The sequence below is a fragment of the Sceloporus occidentalis genome, unplaced genomic scaffold (genome assembly GCF_023333645.1).
Source record: "Sceloporus occidentalis isolate IW3139 unplaced genomic scaffold, rSceOcc1.0.p SCAF_36, whole genome shotgun sequence".
Lineage (NCBI taxonomy): Eukaryota > Metazoa > Chordata > Lepidosauria > Squamata > Phrynosomatidae > Sceloporus > Sceloporus occidentalis.
Genome location: NW_028317016.1, coordinates 7995699 through 8013950, shown reverse-complemented (window position 1 = coordinate 8013950; position 18252 = coordinate 7995699). Strand labels below are relative to the sequence as shown.

Sequence of the window (18252 nt, the reverse complement as noted above, 5' to 3'; positions counted from 1 at the left end):
TTGCCCACTCCACAATGCTTTGCGGAAACAAAGAAAATAATTTACATTCCTTTGTCCCATAAGAACAATCCATCTGTTGGCATGTGTCCTATATTTGTAGAAGGCATTTTGATATGAGTAATAACTCTGCTGGTTTATCTTGAGGATGCTACATTGTGCCAAAAATTTTGAGCCTCTCTAAAGAGCCCCGGCTGCGGCTACAATGAATCCGTCTGCTTAAACCTGTGCTATGCTTTTGACCATGAAGCTATTTCAGTAGTATTCGAGTCGATATGTGTATAAAAGTTCACATTTACAGAATTTACCATGAGTAAATTGAAATCTAGCAGGTCTTTTTTTTAACAGATGTGAACAAGACTTGGAAAGAATGGATGTAGACGGTTGAAGTCACAGGTAAGATAACCATTTTACTAGATGCCATATCACTATAGTGGTGCATAGTGTGTTCTTTTGCATACATGGAGGTATAAGAAAGTAACTGTGACAAGTATTACCGCGAAACTGTGCTTCCTTAGCCCAGGACAATACTCAGGAACGTCACCAGCCAGGAACAGCAGAATCCACATATGAATAGAGTGAAGCAGGAGCATTGATTAAAGCTAAATTTCCCTAGTCAATAGCCAAGACTCAGTCTAGGGGGAAAGCACACTCTTTTATTAGGTGCACACACAGGTATTAATACAGAAAAAAACACAACACTGTTTCCCATCTGGTCTTCCCATTAAATTAGGGTAATACACAAAAAGTTTTCTTTGTAATCGAATTAGCCCTGGTACTTAACCCTGGGACCACTTGTGAATATTTTGTCTGGGGAGCAGTAGACATGTTGTCCCTTAAGGGTTATCCTTACAACTGGGGTGTCTGGATAGCTCGGGGGTTCCCGCTGTCTCTTGCCCAAATATTGTCCTATTCAGCATTTCCTCTTTAAAGTTCCAGCAAGCTGTGGCAAAGTTCATATCCACTCAGAGTTTCTAGGTTTGTCCTGGTCAGGCATATGGAGCCCTCATAGCGAGTTAGTCTCCAGAAGTCTGGATTGGGTAGGCCAAACTGAGTTTCCCGGTTGCCATGTGCCCCCAATACTCACAGCATCCAGAGAGGACTGGGAAGCTAAGAAAGGAGCTTCCTCATGAATCTGCCATGGCCGCCCTCCCAAGCTCAGACCTACCCCCGTATGCCCTCAATCTCAGGGTGACACCCACACATCCCTACCATAAGCCTGGATCCTCGTGGTTGCAGCCCAGGGTAGTTCTCATCACAGTAATCATGACAAACATTTAAGAAAACTTCCTTTTGATCTCTTGAACCATTTCTGCTGCTGTTAAACAATACTTAGGAGTCAGATTCCATTCATATTCACCACATTTTGCTGTCCTCCTCCTAATGTCCCTTGCAGGAGCTGGACAGGTGTGAGCTCACATTGGGGGGTGATTTCTTGCACAGTGATTGAACTGGTTGAATATATATAGAGAGAGGTGTTCTAGTCTAAGCTTGCAGCTGCTACATTTTTACAAGGTAAGTATTTTTTTCTTTAATAGGGATCCCTTGTTATCATACTGATGCATAATAGCATAATATACAGAACAACTTCTTGACAATGTACCCTGGTTAATCTGTGTTTGTGTTCCGATATAGGGGAATCTTGTGGTGTTTTATATGTTTTTCAATGTTCTCCCTTTAATAAGGGCTTCATGAAGAGCAAACTCCAGTGCTTCATAGCATCAACTCATAAAAGAAGGTCCCATTTCACTGGGTGATGGCTCCTCCTTACTGAAAAAGTCAAGCCAGAGAAACTCAACATACAAAGCAACCATGTCAAAGAAAGGGCGTAATAAGGGCGAAAAGCCTGAAGCCCTCATACTTGCTCTCCAAGCTGCTAATGAAGAACTCAGGACAAAATTAACAGATATTCAAATTGAGCTTCATCAGGAAAAGTCCAAGGTAACTATATCAACAATTAGGGGACGCAAAGAAGAGGGTTTGTTCTCCAGATGGCAAAATTACCAGTGATTTTATTAAGTTTATTCTCTTAGGTGAATTGGTACCTTTCAAAATGAACATTAGAGACGTGTTATTTTGCTGTTAACAGAACCTGGAGATGCATCATGATGTAATACATAAACAAGTTTTTGCTACAAGTTGTCAAAGATGCCTTATTTTGTTTCCTCTAGAGTTAAACTTATGACATGTTGGTACATGCTACAAGTTTAGCCAACAGTAATTTTCCCTGTTGTAAATATTCCAAATATGCTAATACCGGTATTAACGTTTTAGCAGTTCATCAGAAAGGATGCTGTTGTGGTGACTTGCTAGTGGTGGCAACCACATGTTTCTAGTAATGGTCCAAAAAAGCAGTTTTGCGTCTTAATGTGTCAATACTTTAAACGTAGAACCAATACAAAAGGCTACTTTTAATGGTATGCGAATGTGGACTGAGAATTGATGTTTTCTCCAATATGCAGGTTGCCAGACTTGAAAGGGAGAAGAACCAGGAAAGTAAACGCATAAAGGAGCAAGAGCAGCATAAGCACACAGTAAATGTGACAGAACTGAAGGCTAAGCTGCATGAAGAGAAGATGAAGGAACTTCAGGCAGTGAGGGAAAACTTAATCAAACAGCATGAGCAGGAAATGTCTCGGACTGTCAAACTCAAAGAGGCAGAGATCCAGCGACTAAAATCTGCTGTCAGTGCCTTGCGTGATGGCAGCAGTGACAAAGTTAGGACTGCCCTGAGTGTGGAAGCACGCGAGGAAGCTCGGAAAGTGTTTGACTCTGAACGCCTCAAGCTCTTACAAGAGATCACGGAGCTGAAGTCAGCCAAGAAGCACGTAGATGAGGCTCTCAATAACATGATACAGGCTGACAAAATCCGAGCTGGGGATTTGCGGAGTGAACACCAGTCCCATCAAGAAGCAGTTGCCAAAATCAAATGGGAAAGTGAGAGGGACATTCGCCGACTGGTAAGAGAGCCTTGGCCCTTCAGGTGTATGATGAACATCACAACCCATGAAGCTTCTTTAGTGCAGAAGGTTTTAGGTGGAATTGCAAACATCAAAAATTGTGACTCAGACTGCACTCCTAGATCTCTTTTGAATCATATGGTGCATTATAAATGAACCATCAGATTAGAAATTTGGTTAAATGTAATTTGACTTACATGACAATGGGTAACAGTACATTAAAGACCACATAACAATGTAAAACAGCATACATTACCAGGATATTTTCCAATTATTAACAGATATTAAATGCCTGCATAGTGAATGTATATTTATTTTTCTGTAAAATATTTGACATATATGCCACCAGCAAACTTTTTGGAAACCGCATTTTAATTTTACATTGATTCTTGCATTTATTGATTGGTTGATTGATTCTTCATTTTTATTGTGTCATCTAGATGGATGAAATAAAAGCGAAGGACAGGATAATATTTTCATTAGAGAAGGAAATGGAGACTCAGTCCGGTTACTTACAAAAGCTGCAGCTCCAGAAGGAGGCCTTGGATGAACAACTGTTCTTGGTGAAGGAAGCTGAATGTAATGTTGGAAGTCCCAAACGCGAGATTCCGGGACGGGCAGGGGATGGTTCAGAGCATTGTGGCAGTCCGGTAAAAATACTGCATTCATAAAACAATTAACAATCAGTTTATCAAATTAAAGGAAACCTAGCAATGTTACGGTTGGAATATAATGGAAATATTACACTTTTGACATCTGAGACTGAGGCATCAGCTTTGTGCAGTTTTTTAGGTGACTGGAACTATTCCTCAGACTACTTAATTCTCCAACTAAGTATCTCTAGTATCAAACTTTACGTATTAACGTATTTTTACAGCTTTTACAGCTTCCTACAAGATACCTTTAACCTCTTAAGGACCAGGGCTATTTTAATTTACAGTACAAGCATTTTTCATGTTTTTGCTATGTCTTTCTTAAACCATTTTTTCTCTCTTTCTCATTTAGTGAACCTACGCGAATTATATATATTTTTAAAACCATATTTATATATGTAAGACTTAAACCAGATACGTCTTTGGTCCTGTACGGGCATCTTTTCATGCCGTACCTGGCACGTCATTGGTCACAAAAGGGTTAATGGTGCTTTTCCACCTACTCTCCTAAACCCTTTTATAAACAAATGCAGCATTATAAAACATTTTCTAGAACTGTAAAATGCCAAAATCCATTCCCAAAATAAGTATTTAATCACGTAAAATCTCATCTCATTTGGATGTTGTGTCAGGGATATTAAATTGTGATGTGTCACGCAAGCCCGCACTGATTGCAATAGAAACTGAAAAAGCATCTTAAAAGCTTCTGTTGTCTTTAGAGGAAATAATAAAACAACGGATCGTATAATGTTGATTAAGTTAACATACAAGAAAGCGCAGTTAATATTTTATCGAAGTGTAACAGAGCGGTTAACTTCATATACAGTATAAAAATTGTGTTGAAGTTGCATTTGGTCTTGTTATACCTAAGGTTTGGCACACTGGTCACTGGGTCTTGTACAGTGAAGCTGATCTTGCACATCAGTAGCACGAGGAGAACTTTCTCTTTCATACTTAATGTATAAAGAATATTTTAGCCATTTTAAGCACATTATTGTTGTGTCAAAAGTTACCTGTTAAGACAAATGTGTTAGTACCCATTCCTAATTTGGAAATTAATTTGAATAAAAAAGGCATCAGACTTGAAGTTTGTGCCACTTGTGATCTATTAGAAGACAAAGACACTCTCAAGTTCCTTTTTACAAATTATAGTATAGTATGTGTATCTATGTAACCAATTTTGCTTTTTCTTTTAGGACTTACGAAGGAATCAGAAAAGAATAGCGGAATTAAATGCTACAATTCGAAAACTTGAGGACAGAAATACCCTTTTGGGTGATGAACGAAATGAACTGGTATAATATCACATGCATATGTATTTTCATAACAAAGTCCATCTTAAAATATGTGAACAAAATCTTTGTTTGGAGTTACATATAAAGATGCCTGGGTGGCAGTGTTGATCAAAATATAAGTTAGCTAACTTGTCATCTCAGCCTGGGCTTCCATTCCACTTTGTGTAGGCAAATGTTCTCTAGTTCTGTATACATATGGCAAGGTGTGTGTGACATCCCGTACTCATCGGGGTCAGCCACAGTGCTCATGGACCCATAAAAACTACTAGGAGCTAGGCCTTCTAAGTGTCTTTACTGAGACTTTACTCTAACGTATTTTATTGTTAAAAGAGCGTTAAGCCATTTTGCTAAATTGTTGCATTTGTTCAACACGTTTACCAGCAGCCCTATATGGTGCTATGATATAAGCAAATTAATATGCTGGTTAGGGCTCCGATAATCTTTTTTTAATACAGAAACCACTTGTATATACCATTTGCATGTTCGACAGTTGAATTGATGCTGTTTGTGTTGCAGCTGAGGAGAGTGAGAGAAGCAGAAAGACAGTGCAAACCTCTCCTGGAGAAAAACAAGTGCCTCACTAAAAGGAACGAAGAGATGATGCATTCTCTACAGCGTATGGAGGAGAAGCTTAAAGTCATCTCAAAAGAAAATGCTGAAATGGTATGTCGAGGCCTGGACATCATCCAATGTTAATTATATGGGAAAGAAACAGTTGTACAATGTCTACTGGATTTCTCTACCTCTTGTAGGCAAGAAGATCCAGCCAAGGTTTAGTAAGCAGAGCCCCTTTTGACTTAGGCTGAGGTTTTAGCTGAACCCAACGACAAACTTATTCAGTACAGAATGCCAAGTCAACAGATTCTGTTTTCTTTCTTTCTATCTATCTAATATCTAAGATAACCGTTATGTTATCTACAGTGAAAAAATAGATGGTTATTGTACCTTGACATAGGTAATATTAAAATGAAATTTTATTTTACAGTTCATTTAATTCATAAAATCTAGAATGTAGTATGTAAATATTTATTGTGTTTTTAAATGAACCTGCAAAATAGTAGCGATTGGCTAACGAGAGGTAGCATAGTGCTCTTGGGCATTTAATTGGGGTTACAGATGGTCACTTATGGTCAATTTCATAAGTTAATATATGTTTTTATTTTCAATGCAGAGAGAGAAAATCACATCTCACCCTCCACTAAAGAAGCTGAGATCCTTAAATGATCTCGATCAAGCTGGTGAGGAGCAAGAAATTGAGTTTTTGAAGCTACAAGTGATAGAGCAGCAGAATATTATTGACGATCTAACAAGGGTATGTTTACCAGGTTTGAGTGTTAAAGAGACTACTTGCATTTGCAATGCTTACTTCCTACATGCCTTCTCTCAGGGCCTGGATCGTTAAAGCCTTAACCCACAAACATTGGACATAATTATAGCAGGCTCAAGAATCAGACACAATATCTTAAGATGAAAACAAGGATGGTATTACATATGTCACGTTCCAAACATGTTAGCTCTGGAATGTCATTTTAACCAAAAAGGATAAAACAATGGGCATATAAATTTTGGGGGCACGTTAAGTGAGCATATAGCACAATAATACCGCAGCCGCTAAAATATACAACCAAAAACAGATGCAACAAACTCTACAAAATGTACAGACTTACGATATAGAATACCAGATGTTGTTGACCATGAAGTAAATTTCCGTTCATGAGGAATCATTTTTCTGTTTAAATCGGTATTCAGGAAGTTGGATCATGCTTGTCAGTTGCCATGGGTTTCATTATGCATTCTGTTGAATGTAATAAAATAATTCTATTCATTTTCTAGGACCGGGAAAAGCTTATAAGACGGAAGAGACATAAAAGAAGCTCTAAACCGATAAAGGTATATACACCCTTTTACCTAAACTGTATACGGCATGTAAATATAGCACAGAAATCATATTCCTCTGTTAGTAGTGAGATTAATAGCAATTAATGAAATGTACAAATATGAATGATGTCAAAATTATCTGAAATATAACATTCTACTCCAGAGACATCTGGTTGACACTGTGTTTGGCTATGATGATGACTCCATGGACTCAGAAACCTCTTCTGTGGCATCTTATCGAACAGACAGGACACCAGCCACGCCAGATGATGACTTAGATGAAGTAAGCAAAGGACAGAATTTGCATCCTTTCAGCCTTTAATATCTATCAGCATATTTAATTCCCACATAGCATGAAGTCGAAATGGCTAAGCCACCCAGAGTAGGTAATGTTTAGTAGTTTTTCTAGTTCATCAAATGTCAGCCAGAGAAAAAATGGCTCAGTATATTGCTTCTTAGGCAGTTGCATTTTCAGATGGTAGAAAGGTGGCCTTTGTTTCCCAAACATTTGTATTCGATGCAAAAATACCATCTGAACCCATGTATTTGTGTTTAATACAAATACGTCTAATCTTTTTGCTTCATAGGGTTTGGCAGCAGAGGAATCAGAGCTTCGGTTTCGACAGTTGACCAAGGAGTACCAGGCACTACAGAGGGCCTACGCCTTGTTACAGGAGCACACTGGCAGCATGATAGATGCTGAGCGAGAGGCCAAGGTAACCGCGTACAAGTAGATGAATCTGAATTGCGTATCATTCACTTTCATTTTGCACTGTAACACAATAAAAAGGCGCAATCCCATCAGGTTTAAACTCTATGTTGTTGGGTGATACAGTCTTTGGATTTAACTCAGACATATTTGTAAAAACATTGGATTTTTTGACTTACTGTTTTGTAATTCAGTTGAGTTTTTGGGAGTTTTGTGGCTGATTGCCCTATGGTGAAACCTTTCATGATCAAGTGCCTCTGAGTTGGCTTTTCCCATATGCCTTCCGAGATGTTGAGCTGAGATGTTTAATAAGGTTTTTTCATGCCCTAAGTTGTTTCTATCAAAATGTACTTAACAGCCTGCAATTAACTGTTTAAAGTTCTGTTCTGCTTAGACAAAACATTACAGTCTTCTACAAACACTGAACTTGACATTTGGTCCATCTAGCCTGCCAGTTTTGATCCTTGGTCAAAATATCTGACAATATCATATGCAGGATAACTGTATATTCTTTTACTGTATTAACCCCTACCACTTTCCCTGAAAAGCTGTACCACCACTTATGTACCACCATCTCAGTGAAGTAAAATTTCTAGCTTACTTTCTAGTTTTAGACCATGATCTCTTATCCTAACATTTCTTCTCATTTGAAATATGTTTCCCTCTTGTACTTTGTTCAATCACTTTATCTATTTAAATCATACCCCTCTCTATCTACTAGCCTCCAAACTTCACATATTGAAGTTGTTTTTTTTCTTTCCTGATGATTTGTATACTGTAATCCAGCCCATATTTAAATAGCCCTTTGAACTCTCTGGAATGTCTGTATCTTCTGTGAGATGGGTTATCTGCAAATGTATACAATAGTCTGTAGAATATTAAGCTGGAAATCATTTGCAGATCTGTCTTGTTATTCTTCTGATTATTTAATCATCTGAAAAAAATATGACATTTCCTTCCAGTAGGGAGGCCACTGGAATGCTGAAACCCACTGGAAGGTCAATGGAGCAGATGAGAGACCCAGCAGGGTCCGCCACTGCTTATATCTCTGATTATCTGATTGCCCCCCTTGCTGGCTGATCGCACACATTGCGATCAGCATTACAAGGTTATGGGGGTGCGCTTGCTGATCACGACGTGATCAATGCAAAGGAGATCACAATGATATTGGGAGCTTAGTGATGTCGCTGTGACACCATTAGTATCCATAAGCTATATGTGAGAAAATATAAAGGGGAAAAAACTAAAACTAATGAAAAAAATTAAAAATATTTTTTTAAAAATGCCTTTCACTCAAGAACAAAAAAATATATGAAAAAACCTTCACTAGTCCCAAACCCCTTATGCCAGTAATAAAAAAATAATACACTATATGGTAACATGTAAGGGATCTGGCCCTCTAGAATATTGTATGATTGCGTAATAAACATATGTTTGTGGGATATTACTGCAATCAAGAGTTGTCGTGGAATATACAATGGATTATTGTTCAGCAGTGGCACCTACTGTGTGGAAGAATTCCTAAGAGAAATCGCCAAAAAATCTATTTTTCGATTTTTTTTAACATACTCGCACTAATAATTATTATATTTTGTGTGCGTCTATGTTTGTTCCCTACTTGCCCTGAACAAAAGGATATCTAAAGTGTGTGGGTACATTAAACACAGGAAAGGGGACTCTTGATCAAACCAACATATGGAAAAAAATGACAGAAAACAGTCTTTTGTGTACTGGAAAAAACCCTCAGTACTAAGGGGATTTAATATTTACACCAGTCTCTTTAGCAGTGTTATACATGCTGGCTGATTTATGTAAATAAATGTTGATATATTCAAAACTAAAAGTGAATAGAATTAATTATAAAGAATCCTGAAAGTCATGTTATAAGGTAGTGATCTTTAATTACTGTACAACATATAACAGATACAGGAGCAGATGCAGACCGAAGCTTTACGGTACAAAGCAAAGATTGAAGACCTGGAAAAGGCCTTAGCACAGAAGGGACAGGTTTGTTGTATTCTAAATATATCTATATCTTTTCTAAATAATCATTAAGATTTGGATTATGGGGAATGGATGATTAAACCGAGATTTAAAAAGTAGGAAATCTAGTAGCTTTACATATAATAATGTCTATAAAAGTTAATGGAGGATGCAATGTATCCTCTAAAAACCTGGGGCTGGTGGAGTATTTAAACACTAGCCTGTGAGTTTACTTTTTTGTACTCCATCGCACATAACAGGGAATGTAGGGAGAAGATGAGGCATCTCTAAAAGCTTAACGTTAAGCTTAAAGTTAAGATCTAAAAGCTTAACTTTACTCCCTACATGGATTGTGATGGGGGTGTAGGTTGGTCAAATATTATTGCATCCCACTGCACACATGAGCCATTGGGCCCCTTTGATTTTTCTTATTTTTAATAATGTTTTGTTTTTTTTATTTCAGAGTCTCATTTCTCATCATAAATTTCTTTGTTTTTGTAGCAGAATTCTGCAAGTAGCAGGTTAAGGAAGTGAGGTTGTCATTAAACTCACATGTCCAAAAAGTCACATAAAATATTCTCAAGCAAGCCACTCATTAATTAGTGAATGTAACAGCTTCTTTTGCGAGTTTTAGCATATGAGGCCATGTAACTTGGAAAGTTGAACATAAAACCAGCATACAAACTTTTAAGAATTCCTTTGTTGCTACAACACAACTTTGGACGGTATCATGTCTATGTGACTGCAAGCTTGAATTGTCTGTGAGAAGATGTGTATGTTGCATGCTGGCTGATAAAACATTTATTTTCTGGTGGGGTTTGGATACAGAAAACTAACAGAGATTACTTTAATGTTTTACATAGCTGTACATGTGTCCTTTATTTAGACTTTATACGCTGTCACACATCTGATTGTCTCTATTTACACTAAAATAGTTTCTCTTGTAAGCAGGACTCACAGTGGGTAGAAGAAAAACAGCTTTTTATGAAACGGAACCAGGAATTATTGGAAAAGGTATAGTAATAGTAACTCTGAAATGTACAAATGTTACAGAACTGAATATTCAATTATTATATTTGTAATTTAATGAAACCAAACCAAAATGAATTGACTATTATCAGGTCACATATTACCAGTTTACAATATATGTTTCTAAAAGCATAATGTAATATACATATACCTAAGTTCTAGGACTAATTTTTTGACACTAACCCCAGAGCACTGTCAATGGTACCAAAAGTTTACACTCCTAGATGGATTTAATATAGAGTATGCCGAACTCACATCACAAATGTTCAAAGGTGAACATTTCTCGACAAGCACTCCTTTTGAAATCTGTTTAGAAACAAGTAACTGTTAAATTACATAGCTGTAAAACATGAACTTATAGAAAATGCAAAATGAATGCCTTGTCATTCGTGACTACTTGTATCTGGGATCAATTAGTCCATAAATTAAATATAAAAATAGTCATAATGATTACTTTGTCTTAGATAGAAAAACTGGAGGTGGAGAACACCAAATTACAGCAGGAGCTTCAAGATGCCAGAGATCAAAATGAATTACTGGAATTTCGGAACCTGGAACTTGAAGTAAGAATGTTATTAAAGGCAGTATATTAAATGTTGAAATGTCATGCAATGAATCAGGGTGGGACTTAACCAAAGATGTAAAGTATAAATAAGGGGCACAGGGGAGAAGCACATGTCATGGAGATACGGAGATGGTAACAGGTAAGCCTGTAGCAGATGGAAGCAAAGACTAACATTCCAGCAGCTTTAAGACTATCATTCCAATTATCCTTCCAATTGGACACAGAAGTCACATTCTGGCACTGGCTGTGCGAACGACAACACCGGAGAGGTGATATAAATAACGTTACCAGTTCTAACCAACCAAAACAGACATGAAAATAAGATTCATAATTGGTAACGTGATAGATCAGTCCTTTGTAACTTTGTTTAATAAGTATCTGTTTAGATTGATCTTCTCTAATATATCTAATTTATATATGTAATTTATATTTGTTAATATAAATATCTAGTCTAAGTTGACTTTGGAAATATTTTTAAAAGGGATACAATAGCTGGATTCCTAACTATGCATTTTGTTTTCATATCTGATTCTAAATACATGTTATCTATTTACTTAAAGGAAAGAGAAAGGAAATCTCCTCCATTTAATCTCCAGATCCATCCCTTCTCAGATGGTGTCAGTGCATTGCAGATCTATTGTATGAAGGAAGGGGTCAAGGTACGTATTTAATATTTAATACTGTGACGTTTCAATACATAACAAAGACACTGCTGGGTGTTTTTCTTACTTATATCTAAGTAGAACGAAATCCAGTAAGTGGATGACCAGCGTAGGTAACCTTGCTATGTTTGGTATAGTTTCTAGTTTTCTGAATATTTTGCCTTTTTAACTGAACCATAGCACAGCTACAAAAATATATTTGTGTTATTTTATCTGCTGAGGAGGTTATATGTGAGCATTGGACAGTTTTGTATAGATATATCACTATGACCACAATCCAAGAAAAATATGGTTGCAGTATTTCATGGAACATTTAGGGAGGAGAAAAATTCTCCTTCATGCAACCCTCCAACGATGTGCTGATACAAGCAGGGCCTGGCAGTAAGGTGGGTCTTACTACATCTGCAACTCAAGTACACTCCACCAGATGTTAATATTAGGTGGAACATAACACACTAAAATAAGTTGTGAGTTTTTGCCAAGTTCAGATGCCGGTTTGGAGTTAGTACCACTTGATCCCCTGTACTTGTGGATCCATCCATATTCATCTGAGGAGTGAATTGTATTAAATACTAAAGTCTGAAAATGTTTAGGGAGACTCAAGGTAACAGCTCAAAAAGTTTCTTTGATAAGCAGTACCTTTCAATTTGACTTAAAGTTAGGTTGAATTTATTGCTTTTGCTTTGGCTAAATACAACAATGAAGAGTGACAAAAAGAGAGAACAAATCATGATTGACTGACCAGGCATTGTGGAAGCTTCTTTCATAATATGTTCTCTGCTTGATTAAATTTAGATCAATTTGTTCATTTTAGGATGTCTGTATACCAGACCTTATAAAACAACTCGACATACTAGGAGACAACGGGGTGAGTAGAACACCTTTCTCAACTAATATTATGTTTAATAATAATAAGCAAGTGCCTGTATGATGTCAATTATTTGGGATTTATTTTTGTAAACTGTAAAGGAGATAAAACGGCTGCCTGGAGTCACTCATTTAATTTTATTTTCCTGACCACCAGAATCTGAGAAATGAAGAACAAGTTGCCATAATTCAAGCAAGCACCGTATTATCTCTGGCCGAGAAGGTAATACTAAATTATTGATGGGTTCTAGTAGACTTTAGTCAATTAGAGAGCTTGTGATAGCCTTCCAGTTACACTGACTCAGTGTTAGTTCTTTAGAAGTTGTCATGCATAATTTAATCTGCCATTGGCTCTAATACTCTAACAAAAGTCCTGTAAATTATTGCATAAAACAATCTTACATGACAACATATATGTTTCTTCACCCACAAATACACACACACATATATATATATATATATATATATATTATTCCTGAATATTATTCTTGTCATTAACGGTGGTTCTTTATTGTTCTTCTGACTGCTGTAGACAATAGAGATCCAAATACCACAGTAATTATCCCATATATTATTAATACTGTTAATATGGCAGATTGTTTCACAATATTTTATTTTACCGGACAGTGGATACAACAGATAGAAGCTGCAGAAGCTGCCCTTCATCGGAAAATGATAGAGTTAGAGAGTGATATGGTAAGATTTTTTCTAGTTTTGTTTTTTTAAATAACAAAAATTCAAAAATATACCTGAACGCTTATGTGTGTTTATATCTAAAATCAATGTGTATATATATAGATATATATATATATATATATATATACATTGATTTGATGAAAGGTGAAAAGGCACTAAGATCCCTTTTGTTATATAATTTGTTCAAGCAGGGGAGGCTGGCAAGGGAGACATGGGGCAATGGCCTCTGGGCATCTCTAATTCAAAGACGTTGGGCTACCTAAAGAATCATTATGTGCTTTATACTTACATTTCCACCTATAGCAATGACAATTTTATCTAGCACTTACACATTGAATTGATCCTTTTTGGGGCTTTTTTGTTGGATTTCTTTACATTACATGAGGACTTGTCCGTTGAATATGTTTTTGGTTATTTCATTATTGAGCCACTTGGATCAACTTCCCACTCAAGTGAATGTTACCAGCCCTTCCCTGCATTCAATGACAAGTATCAACATGTTTCAGTGTTGCAGCACATGTAATTAGTATTGTTGATGAAGTAAAGAGTATGGTGGCTTAAGCCTTCAGTACTGAGGGTTCTGCAGCCTTATGTTCTGTGCAGCTGGTCCCATTCTGTGATCATTATAATTTTCTGATTTGTGTATTATAATTATTTCTAATGATATTGTAGGTGGTTTAAAATTTTGTTTTAAAGATTAATTATTGAATAATTGCATTACTCCAGGACCAGTTCTGCAAGCTGAAAGGTTACTTAGAAGAAGAACTTGATTATCGGAAACAAGCCCTGGATCAGGCTTACATGGTATGGGTTGAACAGTCCATGTCAAAAATGAAATGCTAAAATGTTCATTAAATATGTGTCTGGCTCTACTATAGGCGAGTAGAGCTTGCAGTAACATGGAAATGTCATGTAGCAATATTAGCTATGGTGCATAACATAAGCCTCCCAGAGGAGAAATTAAATTATTTGTATTAATTAAAACAAAGAAATGACAAAAAAAATGCCAAATTTTTTACATTTGTAACACAACTACAGTGTGTTCTGCTGACATACTGTATATGTCAAGATTGTATCACATTATAGCATATAGTCACATATAAGGACAATTGTGTTAGGGTGTGTGGCTAAAGGCATGTTGGGGGTATTGCCAGGCTTATTAGGAGCATGGCTGGCCCCGGAAGGGGATGTGGTCTGGAGGACAGAATTGAGACATCATTATGTATTGTACTTCCATGTTTGTATTGTTTCTTTAACTAACTAACCTCTGATTGAGCAGCGAATTCAGGAACTGGAAGCCACCCTATATAATGCGTTGCAGCAAGATACCAAGATCAAGTTTGGTGAACTTTTGAATGACAAACAACAAGATGAGCTCAGAATGGCAGTAGAGAAGCTGAGGAGACAAATGTTAAGGAAAAGCAGAGAATTTGACTGTCAGATCTTGCAGGAAAGGATGGAGCTCCTCCAACAAGCTCATCAGGTAAATACAATATACGGAATAAAAGATTGCAAAGGCTCAACCTACTAGAATCATTGTGAGAAATACCGTATTTGCTCGATTATAAGACGACCCTGATTATAAGACAACCCCCCAAATCTGAATATTAATTTAGGAAAAAAAGAAAACCCTTAATATAAGACGACCCTATAAGAAAAAAGTTTTACCAGTAAATGTTAATTCATGTAAACTATTTTTTTTTTTATAAAAGCTATGATTGAGAAAAATATTTTGGTTTTATTTCCTTCTATTTTCCAACCTGCCCCCCCAGTTATGCACATCTGACCCAGAAATGCCTTACACCCCCCTATATGCCACTGTGCCCCATGATATGCCTTTTAACCCTATATGCCACTGTGCCCCATGATATGCCTTTTGACCCCCTATGTGCCACTCTGCCTCCAGAAATGCCTTATACCCCTATATGCCACTCTGGCATTAAGGGGGTTAAAAGGCATATTATGGGGCAGAGTGGCATATAGGGAGGTTTAAGGCATTTCAGGAGGCAGAGTGGCGTATAGAGCGTTAAAAAGGCATTTCACAGAGCACTCTGCCTACAGAAATGCCTTATGCCCCCCATTTAACACTCCCCTGCCCCCCCCTCAAACTTACCGGTGCAGCCGATTCGCGATTCGCGTAGACAACTTACACTGCAGCCGGAAGGAGGTGTGGCTAGTAGCGGGGGTTGTCTGCGTCCATCGTGCAGACCTTCCCCGACTGTCAGAGAGGGTTCCCCGCACCGGTGCCGGTGCCGCACTGGTGCGGGTAACTCTGATCTCTGACAGCAGGGGAAGGTCTGTGCGATGGACGCAGACAACCCCCGCTGCTAGCCACACCTCCTTCCGGCTGCAGCGGAAGTTGTCTGCACGAATCGCGTAGACATCTACACACTGCCCCGGCTACACACCGGGGACTCAGAAGCACCGGTAAGTGGGGCGGGTAAGGGGGGGAGACAGGAGGATCCAGGTCCCCTGCAGCTGCGGGGGATCTGGATCTTAGTCGTCTCATAGTCAGACCTATTTGAGGTCTGATTATAAGACGACTCCGATTATAAGACATTTGCTCTGAAAAAAACCTTGTCTTATAATCGAGCAAATACGATATATAAAAACATTCCTGAGACAAGATGTTACAAGTTTCATGCTTCCGTCCATACTTTGTAGAAGGTTTAATTATTTCTTAAAATTGTATCCATGAAGTCTCACATGGTGCTCCAAAAAGTCTCAAATAGTGACCGTACAATAACAGATAAAAATGTTAGCAATAACAAAACTGATACTATCCTGTAAAATTCATAAGGTAAATATCCTTTTTGTGTATAGATATGCTGAAGATAAGCTCCTTTAAGATTACCCCATATATTTTTATCGGAAATTGAGAAAAATGGACTAATAATCATTCATGTTTTGATCTACTGATCTACATTTCAGATTACCCATCCAAAGCCCTTCCATAATGTACCGTATTTGCTCGATTATAAGACGAGGTTTTTTTCAGAGCAAATGCTCTGAAAAATACCCCTCGTCTTCTAATCGGGGTCGTCTTCTAATCAGACCTCAAATAGAGTCTGATTAGGAGACTAAGATCCAGATCCCCCGCACCGCTGCAGGGGACCTGGATCCTCCTGTCTCACCCCCCCCCCCCATCATACACACTTACCGGTGCTTCCTGCTGTATTGCCGGGGCAGCGGGTTGACGTCTACGCGATCCGCGTAGACAACGTCCGCTGCAGCCGGAAGGAGGTGTGGCTAGCAGCGGGGGTTGTCTGCGTCCGTCGCGTAGACCTTCCCCGACTGTCAGAGATCTCTGATCTCTGACAGCCGGGGAAAGTATACGCGACGGACGCATACAAACCCCCGCTGCCAACTCCACCTCCTTCCGGCTGCAGCAGAAGGCGACGTCAACCCGCTGCCCCGGCTGGAAGCACCGGTAAGAGAGGGCTGAGAGGGGAGAGAGGGGAGAGAGGAGAGAGGAGAGGGGAGGGGAGGGGGAGGAGAGAGGAGAGGGGAGGGGAGGGGGAGGAGAGAGGAGAGGGGGGGGGAGAGAGTGTGTGTGTGTGTGTTAGTTAAATGGGGGCATAGGGCATTTCTGGAGTGGCGTTAAGGGGGCATTTAATAGAGCACTCTGCCTCCTGAAATGCCTTATACCTCCCTATATGCCACTCTGCCCCATAATATGCCTTTTAACCCCCTAAATGCCAGAGTGGCATATAGGGGTATAAGGCATTTCTGGAGGCAGAGTGCTCTATACAATGCCTTTTAACTCCCTTAATGCCACTCTGCCTCCTGAAATGCCTTATACCTCCCTATATGCCACTCTGCCCCATAATATGCATTTTAACCCCCTAAATGCCAGAATGGGATATAGGGGTATAAGGCATTCCTGGAGGCAGAGTGGCATATAGGGGGTCAAAAGGCATACCATGGGGCACAGTGGCATATAGAGGGTTAAAAGGCATATCATGGGCCACAGTGCCATATTGGTGTGGCAAGCCTGGGGGCAGATGTGCGTAACTGGGGGACAGGCTGGAAAATACAAGAAATAAAAACAAAAAAAATATTTTTCTCAATCATAGCTTTTATTAAAAAAAATAGTTTACATGAATTAACATTTACTGGTAAAACTTTTTTCCTTTAGGGTCGTCTTATATTCAGGCTTTTTCTTTTTTCCTAAGTTAATATTCAGATTTTGGGGGGTCGTCTTATAATCAGGGTCGTCTTATAATCGAGCAAATACGGTACTTACTGTACGGATGTTAGTTTTTTTTATTATCTGTCCCTATCTAATTTGTTCCTTAGTCCAAGTTTTATAGCCAGAATGTTATACCATAATTAACCTCACATGAATTGCTACGAATAGACATTAAACAATTTGTTTTGAGACCAGGTAAAGTTAATGCTTATAAAAAAATATCCATATTTTAAAAATGTATTTTGTTACTGTATGGAATTTCAGCCAGTCTCCTAGATTCACATTATAGCAATCATTTAAAGGTTAAATCTTTTTAAGCCTAACAATGTTACTTCACTCAAAGTTTTCTCTTTGATTTCTAGAGGATACGAGATCTGGAGGATAAAACTGATATTCAGAAGAGACAGATTAAAGACCTGGAGGAAAAGGTTGGTTGTAAAAGCTTATCTTTAAGAAATTACTTATTTTTCTGCTAAATGAGAAATTAATTTGTTAGTAAAGCTCTTATTATCAGTTTGGTCATTTTTTGTTGAATCAGCAGTCCAAGCCAAATCCAAGAAGTAATATGTAAGGCTCCCGGAATAGTGGAATAGTTTGACTCAACTGCATTTTATTGAGTTGAAAAAAGCAGGTCGGACCAGGGAATTTTCTTATGCGTATGAATAAAATGCTAAGCCAGATATGGACCCTCTTGCCCAGTGGGACTAAAAAGATTTCAATATTATAGATGAAGCAAGATTAGACTGTAGATTGTAAGATTCACTAA

At 38.1% G+C, this 18252-nt stretch overlaps 1 protein-coding gene across 1 annotated transcript; it reads left to right on the top strand.

The window, feature by feature from the left end:
* The first annotated feature begins 1809 nt into the window (after positions 1–1809).
* LOC149297911 (janus kinase and microtubule-interacting protein 2-like) lies at positions 1810–17962 on the top strand. The gene is made up of 19 exons (XM_089488086.1): positions 1810–1938; positions 2460–2957; positions 3398–3607; positions 4807–4905; positions 5422–5568; positions 6077–6217; positions 6739–6795; positions 6947–7066; positions 7371–7499; positions 9416–9499; positions 10427–10489; positions 10969–11067; positions 11630–11728; positions 12546–12599; positions 12756–12821; positions 13226–13294; positions 14021–14098; positions 14574–14777; positions 17849–17962. Exons 1-19 carry the CDS (start codon positions 1810–1812, stop codon positions 17960–17962), a joined length of 2460 nt encoding a protein of 819 aa, XP_089344212.1.
* Positions 17963–18252: the final 290 nt, after the last annotated feature.

Bases quoted from the DNA above. Each gene is read 5' to 3' on its own strand.
- LOC149297911 (XM_089488086.1), top strand. From the start codon at position 1,810: ATGTCAAAGAAAGGGCGTAATAAGGGCGAAAAGCCTGAAGCCCTCATA. The intron at 10,490-10,968 runs GTATAGTAATAG...ACTTTGTCTTAG, and splicing joins ACCAGGAATTATTGGAAAAG to ATAGAAAAACTGGAGGTGGA. The intron at 12,600-12,755 runs GTGAGTAGAACA...CCTGACCACCAG, and splicing joins ACATACTAGGAGACAACGGG to AATCTGAGAAATGAAGAACA.